General features: G+C 40.8%; 1 protein-coding gene across 1 annotated transcript; it reads right to left on the bottom strand.

Moving 5' to 3' along the window:
- Positions 1 to 2,595: 2,595 nt before the first annotated feature.
- SARC_08120 (hypothetical protein) lies at positions 2,596 to 7,396 on the bottom strand. Its single transcript, XM_014297914.1, has 3 exons — positions 6,791 to 7,396; positions 4,884 to 5,050; positions 2,596 to 4,296 (listed from the first exon to the last, which is right to left on the bottom strand). The coding sequence occupies exons 1-3, from the start codon at positions 7,262 to 7,264 to the stop codon at positions 4,104 to 4,106; spliced, it is 834 nt and encodes a 277-aa protein (XP_014153389.1). The 5' UTR covers positions 7,265 to 7,396; the 3' UTR covers positions 2,596 to 4,103.
- Between the last annotated feature and the right edge of the window lie 2,806 nt (positions 7,397 to 10,202).

Genomic DNA, 10,202 nt, shown 5'->3' with positions numbered 1-10,202 from the left:
CCATCAGACTTTAAGACCTGGTTGAACAAAGAGGCGTCTGAGCCGGTGTTAGATTATATTCAGCATGTGGCGGCGCCGTTATTATATCAGCGAGCAGAACAGGTAACACCATTTTATAGTATGCAAGATGATGGGGGTTATGATTCAGGTTATGAAAGTGATTATTTAATTGGCAGATGACGATATATGTTGAATGGACTTGTAGGCTCGAAATTGAGAACGTACACGATTTGATTGGCGGCCGGATTCTCAACGAAATCCTTCAGAGATAGTATAAATACGTGGTTTAGTCCATTCAAGAAGTTCATTCTGCTAAGGTAGACGTTTATTCAACAATCGAGGAAATAAAACTAAGTTCACCGTTACATTGTTTTGAGTCGATCTAAGATTACAAATTCATTTTTTTTTGGTTAATTTCAAAAAACAAACAAAACAATGGTTTACAAAAATCTGCCGGTATAAATAGTACTAGTATTTAAATTAAATACAAACCGGCATGACCGAAAACGGAAAGCAAAAAGCACAACTGCCAATACTCCACGTCACTAGTCTGCTAACTTGCTGTGCAATCCCATCCACTTGTCTTGCTCGTATACCGCCAATGACGATCGCCGCGATCAGTAACATCACCCTCCATGGTGGTCGTTTTTATTCATATTCATGTAGTCGTATGTAGAGCTTTTGCAGTGCCCCATGCATATTTTCTTGTAAAACTTTCTAGAGTGAAGGAGATATATCAGTTTTAGTGACAAGAAAGCGAGTATAGCCTAGATCATTTCTTTTTTTTGGGATGAACTTAAGGAGAGAAGAGTGGTGAATTGCAGCCATTGAATTGCCGTTTTCAGGAGGTACCCGTTATAAATGGAAGCGAAAAACTTCATTGACCGATTGCGTTGCCCACTGTAGGCCGAACGCGAGCTGATGGATTGTGAATGATGAAGAATGGAAGTCAAAATATTCCCAATCACCAATGCTGTTCTTTTATTATGTTTAATCAGATCAACCGAATCAATCATCCGATTTACCTGCTCATATTGTATGCGAAACGATATGTTGTATTGAGATACGTTTGTGTGCACCCTAACCAACAAATCTATAGTGCAGTAATAAATACGATCGGCATGAGTTTATCCATGCACTAAAGTACATCCTGTCCTACATTCAGTTGTCTTGAAGTACAAATACGCATTTACACATAGGTTGTTGCAAGTTGAGTACGCAAAACCATCCCGGAAACGTAGTTCCTTCTTAGTCTTACCTTATCAATTAGCGAAGAACGGTAAACAGGCTCGAAAGCTATTTTTGCAGCACACATGGCCACTGTGGGTACCGCCAGACGAAGTCCCATGAAAGCTAAGTGGCAAAATCTGGCAGATTTCAGACCAGACACATACAAAGGATAAGAAGGAACGGAATACAGCAATCCAACGCTCAACACCGCCAGATTTTTGGTGAAGGGTGGCAGAAACGGAATGTAAAGTGGATAGCTATAAAATAAAATTGTGAACTGTGTATATCAGTATGTATCTAAGTCATTCTCTTGAGGACAAAATGTGGCCGGAAACGAGTGTCACTCTTACCTGTTTGGCATTCTAAAACCCACACGCCGTGATACCTATTAGTGCCCACGAAGCTACGCTAGATACAAACTTTCCTTGCACACTTTTCGTGCCCTTCTCTATTCTGGGAAAGTTTAGTGACCAGAGAGGTTGGATAGATATGAAAGCTATCCTCGCAAACATTGTACTACAACTATATATTAAAAGGTATTAATTGAGACAGAACAACAAAGCATTTCTACGCCGTGTATGCTTGGTGCCTAATGACTAAGTCTGTGGTTACTTGATTATACCTACAAGAGAAAAGTAAATCTTTTGGATATGATATTGTCTCTGGTGGCGAAATGTTTTTAGATCGAATGTAAATATCTATTCAGCGAATGACAAACTGGCATCTGTGGCGGACTGGAAACATTCCGTGTGAATTGCACAAATTCCGTACATATTGCCCTATAGCATTTATTAATAAGAAAAAGAAAGAAAAAAAGACGGTATGTATTTTTTTTTGGAAGCTTGTTTATAGCGAATTAGTTCTCACATTGAGGATTTGTGGCTGTGGATGGTTTGCTTTTCAATCCGACAAGGGTTGAGATGGGTTAAGTCTGCGTCTCAGGTATAATCGCAGGTATATTTCGCATCGCATATACGAATGGTTTCTTAATACACTCTGCTTGTTGACATACACACTTCAACCTTCAATTTGCCTATTGAAAGTTCGCTTACCTGGTCTTTTGAATGGTGGTTCACTGCTTTAGACTTTCCTGGTCTTTTGAGTGGTAGTTCACTGCCTTGGTGTGCAGCTGAGCTAATCGGTTACCCGGCCTTCTACTGCAAACTGTTCGCTTTGGTTGTATCTTCACGTTAGCATAGAAGAGATGCGTGACGCAGTCGTTTAAGAGTTGAATAGGATTTTTTTAAATTTTTATAACGGTGCGACCGCTATTATCTTAAACCGTGTCGTTGTCACTAGACAACTGAATTGCGTCCGAAGCCTAAAACTGGATCATTTACTGTCATAGTAATCTCAGTATTGAATCGAGCATATACGCTATATTTTTATTATTGCGAACTGGTACCGACGTGTTTTTGTTTGGATACGATTTAATATTTTACATATATGTTCGCATTTCTATCGAAAGATTCCGATAAAATCTTCTCGCTGCTACAGTGTTGACACAGTCACTTGTATGTCTTACATGAGAGAGGGCACCGGAATCCATCAGACATATATCGTAGTCACTCGTGTGTGTGTTGTACAGGAGATGGTAACTAAAATCATCTCAGATATGTACGTTGGGTAAGGCACGGCACCTGATTGCACCAGATATATATTAGTCACTTGTGTGCGTTGTATGGGATATGGTGACTAATTCCAACTGAAATATATTAAGTCACTTGTGTGTTTTGTGTGGGACATGGTGACTAATCCCATCTGATACATATCAGTCACTTGTGTGTGTTTTATGGGGAACGGCATTTAAATCGATCTGGATCGACCTTCTCTGATCGCAGGCTAACCTCTCATACTATATTGACCATCGCGATTCACAGTGCGACCACTGCGACGCAACTTGGAAGTGACAAATAGTACCCATCATGACTTTCGACACCCGAGTATAATTATAACTCGCTATGCACACACAATGGTGATACGATTAGCATCAGTGCGTTTGCCTTTTCCTTCGCCTTCAGAGCATCGTGCGCCACTGAGGCATATAGGTAGCACAGGGTGTCCCACAACACACCACTATGCACCTTAGTCTACGATACAGTGGCATTCAGTCTCGCCCGTCACCCGGCACTTGGGTCACGTACGCACCTACTTTACTACGTATGTGTGGTAGGTAGTGTGGTATATGGTTGTGTGTCAGACATCTACTTTACTACGTGTGTATAGTAGGCAGTGTGGTATATGGGTGTGTGTCGGACATTGTGATATATACGTGTGTGCAATGGACGGTGTAATACATGGTAGGGTGTTCGGTGTGCAGCAGTGGGGAAGATGCTCGTGCCGCATCTGTGTCGCTGATAGTACCCACCAGTACACCAACACGGTGTGATGGTGTGCTAGGGATTGTACGCATGTCTCAGTGTATGATTGCCACACGTGTCTGGGCGTGTTTGTTCATATGTGTTACATATATATCTGTATCTTCCATCTTCCATAGGGTGGCGTGAATAAGCGTGTTCCAAGACAAGCTCGTATGTAGATATCTCACGCTTGAGAAGCTGTCCTTATCCCAACAGCCTACAATACAGGACTGTCAGATATGCGGCAATATTTGGTACCGTTGCTGAGATGGTACGCCTGGATGTGTTGACAAGCCCTCATCAGTCATAGCCACGTGATTCGATCTCATTAGTCACAGCCACGTGATTCCATCTCATTAGTCACAGCCACGTGATTCCATCCTTATTAGTCATAACCACGTGCGCCCATGTGCTCCTGTAGGCACGATGACCACGTCTTCACATGGATCGCTGTCGTCTATGTATACGTGCATATGCTATGCACGTACATGCTATTATATCTCCACCTATACGCTACGTGGTCTTGAGCTTCGCCATAGTGCGACGGGTGTGTGGTGCGGTGTTGAATGAGTCGCGTGTCTCATACGTGTCCTGTGTGTCATCGGTAACCGCCAGTTGTCTGCCCATGCTGCCGAAGGATATGGCCGAAGAAAACAGGACAGAAGGGAACCAGGACCGGACCAGGATGAAATCAGGCTTTGTGTACCTGTGTGTGTAGGTATAGTGTAGATATATGAGGCGAGCGAACGGTGTGCTATGGGTGTTTACAAGATATGTGATTGGGCGTGTTGAATATATGATATATGACACTTTCCGCATACTGTCCAACATATATTAAGATGCCGTGACTAGCTGGCTACACATGTGGCCAGGTGGAGACACCGAATGGTAGTGAAGTTATCACTGTATGATCCGTGAACACGTGATTTGTATGCATCATCAACGGGACGTATAGTACATAGCAGATAACACGAGTGGTAAAAATAGACTGGGCATATGATACACGGCAACGGTATGTATGTAGACAGGCTTGCATGCATGTATGTATGTGGGAGTGTATGTATGTATGTATGTACATAAACAGGCTAGCATGTGTGCAGCAATATATGTATAAGGCAGGTTCGCAGGATAGCGTGCATGTATGTCTGTGCATATGTCTGTATGTCACGTACATAGATTTGCATGTACGTATATACGTATATACATATATACGAGTTTAAGTCTATTTGTATGTATACGTGCAAACATACAGTACGTGTATAACACCAACCAAGCATCCCGTGACTCCCATACCACAATAGTCCAGAGTAGGCTAACAACTGTCCCGATACGGTCCCAGCGAAGGCAAAGAAGACACCTAGCAACAGCCCATGACGCGAACGGTCGAATAGCCACCACAGCGCAAGCGCAAGGAATGCCACTACCACCGACAGCTGTGTGGTGGTCACGTTCGGCAGTTTCTGTGTTGTGTTGGGATGTACGGGTGAGCTATGGGACGAGATCGTGGAGATAAGGAAAGGCTATATAAATACATCGTACCTCTCAAGAGCGATCGAGAAGATTGTTCTCTGGACTATTCTCGGCCGTGTCTGTGATAGCGTTTAATTTTAAGAGACTAGAGAGCGTCAACCGAGAGAGTGAAGCGTGTGACGAACATCAGGAAGGTTCAATTGTCGGTACTCAACAAAGTACATTCTCACAAACACGCATATATGACTGTCTACACGCCAACACACACACACATTTAAACCATACCAACACATTCAGACAAGTACACATACATAGTCGACTATGCGACAACACATACACATTCACATATACTCTTATCCAAGGGCATGAGTCATAGTCGCTTTTACCTACTGCACGCATGGCAGGTGGATGCCAGTGGCAGATGGGCAAGACTAGCGCCATGCAACACTTGTATATAAATACCAGAAATCTCATACTGTACATTGTCGTGAACAAACCCGGAAGATATAAATACCAGAAATCTCATACTGTACATTGTCGTGAACAAACTCGGAAACAGAAAGGTACAAAGCGAGGCGTTTGTCATCGAAAAACCATAGGCATAGGGCAAACACACACAAATAAACTTCGTTTGCGGCGCATGCTGTATGAACCTATCCACAATCCGAAAGCGGCTCACAAGAAATGCTGTTACGATGGACATAGCGTTCAACGGGTAAGGCGACGCATTCAAGGAACAACCTCTAAGATGGGGTAACAAAAGCAGTGCACATGTGCTTGCATTCCTGCATGACACATTGTGAGTAGAGCGTGAGCTCACCCACTATACACAGGCAGCTATTGTACGAAGGCCAGGTGTACACGCACCGACTAGAATACAGCTCTCGAACGCAAAGAAGAATAAAATTAGTGTCTCAAAAACTATTTAATTAATTAAAAACATAAAATTAACTTGCACATATGATAATTGAAGTTCACATATATGCAAATACAGAACATGTACACAAATACACAAGGAAATACACCAAAACTTACATTTACATTTGCAGATATTTGTATATATATATATACGAATAGACATACCGGTTGAATATTTCCATATTTACGTATGCATATGTATGAATCCACATTTTCATATTATTCGGTATAACACAGATCCGTGTGTGCACATAATCACGTGTAAGTGAACTAACAAATTACAATTCCCATACTTATATATAATATAAATTATATGTGCCCATCTTTAGCTATCACACACGTATCAACTAACGTACTGCTAGGCTATTCATCTGGGGTAGAAGATTTCGAAGTAGCACGTTTAACTCAAAATATTGAACTGTAGTATCCAACTTGTATATGATAATTAGGCCCAAAAGATCTGAGGATATCTTTGCTTTGAGCACGCTCAGAATACTCTACCAGTGATGGTAGAAACTGCAGGACATATGATACCCCATATAAACAGGAAGTGAAGTCGACTGAGATTAGCTATAGGTTTGCCCCAAGCTATGCTATTCGGAAGCCCTAGGGTTTACCGTATAGCAAGTGGATCGATAAACCAAACACCGATTTATAGACTAGACTAGCATATACTACACAAACAAACTGACGAAAATAGCAGATATTGATATTGAGTAAGCGAGTGTTATGCGATAACCACATGAACACAACAACTAAGACGAGAACACCGATGCTCTGAGAGCGCATGCCAATGGTATAGAGATACATACCGCACACGCGTAGCTGATGCCAACCAGTAGTCCGGCACACCTAACTACACTGGACCATTCGCGATTCAACTTATGTGGCAGGCCCAGTTGATTGTCTACGTATGGATAGCCCAATCCCACCAGCACAGCTGCAAAGCCGCAGCACCCCACTAAGAACAGCGATGCGGAAACATCATAATATGTGTAAACTCTGTGCTGGTGCATGAGAAGACTGAAGGCCAGGCAGAGACCCACGCCAAAGGTATAGAGGATGGCTACACGTGTGAATATGGAGGTGTACATCATTCGGGTTGGTAGTTTGCTTGAAGCGTATATTCTGTATTCGTGTGATCGCGTTCCTACATAACCTTGCGGTTGGTATTGTACTTGTGTGACAGTGGGAATGATTGTAGAATTATATTGTGCATATGATACGTCAGTGAAGACTTGAGTTTGGGTTGAATATATATCTCCGTATTGATATCGAGCTTGCATCGCGACTATATTTCGAGTTGCTGTGGATGTCAACTTCGGACTTCAATTCGTCTACAAATGGCAAGAAGAAACAATCCAATTAATATGCAGCCACTTACTATAATACTGACCTAAAGGCAACCTTCATACTGGAGCGTGTATACTACTATGTAAGTGTATAAATATACACCGCAGCTCGTCGACTTTAAATATAAAAATAAATGATATTTAATGCTCTATAGCTACGCGCACACTCTCGTCGTTTGGTCATTATTAGTCGCTCACATGTAACGCCGTTCGCCACACGGCGTACGGTACGCTACGGAAACATGATTATTGAGATCTGCCTGATAATTCAGAAGGAACTGGCTAGATATTGTGTTTATGGTCGTATATTATATTTCATTATATTTTTAATCAACTGTTATCGTGTATTATATCCAGGTTCAAGCACACATTCCGATTCTTCAATTTGAAACAGAGTTTACGACATTTGTGACTAATCTCACAGCCGAATTGGAAAATCACACCGATTGGCGAGGTATATCACCCGATTATCCCTTTGCAATTCTGATATGCCAACAGATTTTATCAGAGTGTATGATCACAATTCACTGAGTATCTGCCTATAAGCATATACTAGTAACCTTGAATATTTTTAGTTTACTCGATTATAGGGCAATCTATATGAATTCAGTCCAATATTATAATATAAAATACGGCAGCCGGACTTTCAACTTATGTATGTGTACTCTTGATGATAGTCTCACATTTATTTTTTGTTTCAAAAAAAGACGGATCGGCGGGGAAAGTATACCATGGCATCGTCACATTTTTCGACCCTTGCCATTGGCTCACATTAATCGAACCAAATCGTACGGTGCTGCCGCTTTCGTCTTTCCGCTTGAACTTTTGAAGTGTCTTGAACGAGTCAACGAGGGTACTGGCGCTATAAATATATGAATATATGTTTTGTAAATTATTTTTTTTAGATTATAAAAGTGTTCTATTGTGGTGTCAGAGGAAAAAAAAAAGCATTGTGTCGAAAGCACGACGCAGCATCGTACGTTATTGTGACGCGACACAAAATCAAAAGGCTCGTGTTCTCCGCTATTTAACAGTCTGATGACAGTCTCTCTCTTGTTGTTGTGAAATATGTCATCATCACATGTAAATTGTAATATTCAGTTGTTCACTCTCCAGCCTCCTGACTCCTACAATCTCCAAACAACAGCCACAGAGACACAGACTCGCCGACTCCGAGTCACAGTCCACAGTCCACAGTCTATTTTTAAATATATATACGTGACAGCTGACCCGGTGTGACCGTGTGAAACTGCGAGTGTTGACTGTATAAAATTGTGACATGACTATATTTAGTAAACATTTACAGCTTGACGAGTTGAATCATAAAGGTTGAAGACTTGAAGCCGACTACTGAAGGCATAAAGCACTGGACCATAATATGTACTATACTCCAATCTCCATAGTTATTTAAAAAAGATAATTTGTGATAGGACCTTTTTTTACTCTAGGGCCCTATTTACCAAATTTAAAAAGAAGGGCCCCAACCTTAATACATTTTTTAAAATAAAGTGAAGGGTCCAATTTAAAAGTTGAACGTAGATGTATTGAGAATAAATTCATGCACCACTGGGTCTGGAGGTCGGGGCTACAGAGCGACACACTCTCTCATTCCAGGGGATTTATGATATCATGTTAACTTCTTTGTGTCCAGAATGCATTGAGGTACAATCGACACATGCGCATGCATATTTACACGTGCACCTCGCCGTTGTAGTAACTGTAAATTTGTATCTTGTAATATGTGCCTATATTTAGTTGGATCCATCGACATACGTATTAAAATGTATACACATACTTACACGTTGTAGTATGTGTAAATGCCTATCTTGTAGTATGTACCTATATTTAGTTAAAACAACCGACATTCGGGTTATATAGGCCCGATTATTCTAGAACACAAACAGTCGGAATACCACAGAGTGACGAATATCAATGAGAAACGAGTATGACCGATACGTATAGCAGAATTGTCTCTTTGAGATCGGATTTTAAATATGACTATCTCTGCAATAGCAGGTCCATGTGTGTTTTGACTTTTATCGCCGGTTCAATACTGCTCGCCATCTGATTGATATGCAAGTGAACAAATTTTCGCGCGAATATGCATATTAATACTTGGTTCTTGGACTGTTCACGATTGTATAGTTTCAGTTTGCCAGTGACCGGCGGATTATATACCATGTGCAGCTAAAGTGGAATGACAAATAAATGTATATATATACTTAACCTGCTAAGGAAAGAACAACAAGGCCATAGTACAGAGGTGGCTCGTCAATTCAATATCTGCACTCTGTGTGAACCAATATGCAGTCCATACTGTTGGACGTAAACGCGGTAGCAAGCGATATGTTATGTATATATATATATATATATACATGTATACATACATTCATATACATTCATATACATCATACATACATATATATATATATATATGTTCTGTACAACATACTTCTACATGATGATGTCTTGGCACACAGGAGGGCAGAGTTTGTGCATTCAAGTTTGAGATATCGCTTAAACCGTGAAATTAAATGACGGCTCCAATCAAATATCACAGATAAAGCTACAGCGGTATACTACTACAAATCACGACCATAAACTACACAACACGCGCACAGAAGGGCAGACCGCTATTACGCCACACCTTGTAACACAGGAATTTGTATTGAAGACGACGAGAAGTGTGTTTGTATCTTCGCCCTTTATAAATTAACTCTATATGCCAGTTGTTTGTTGTGGTGATAGTAGCTCGATATATATAAATATAATATATATATATATATATATATATATATATATATATATATATATATATATATATATATATATATATACTAGTACTACTACTACTACCTACGTAAGAAGTCGT

The sequence above is a fragment of the Sphaeroforma arctica genome (assembly GCF_001186125.1).
Source record: "Sphaeroforma arctica JP610 unplaced genomic scaffold supercont1.700, whole genome shotgun sequence".
NCBI lineage: Eukaryota > Ichthyosporea > Ichthyophonida > Sphaeroforma > Sphaeroforma arctica.
This window is presented reverse-complemented; position numbering and strand designations above follow the sequence as displayed.

Excerpts from the sequence above, each read along its gene's own strand:
- SARC_08120 (XM_014297914.1), bottom strand. The coding sequence starts at position 7,264 with ATGCAAGCTCGATATCAATACGGAGATATATATTCAACCCAAACTCAA. Across the intron at positions 5,051-6,790 it reads GCATCAGCTACGCGTGTGCG|AAACTGCCGAACGTGACCAC; the intron begins GTATGTATCTCT and ends AACACAACACAG. Across the intron at positions 4,297-4,883 it reads GCCTACTCTGGACTATTGTG|GTACACAAAGCCTGATTTCA; the intron begins GTATGGGAGTCA and ends CTACACACACAG.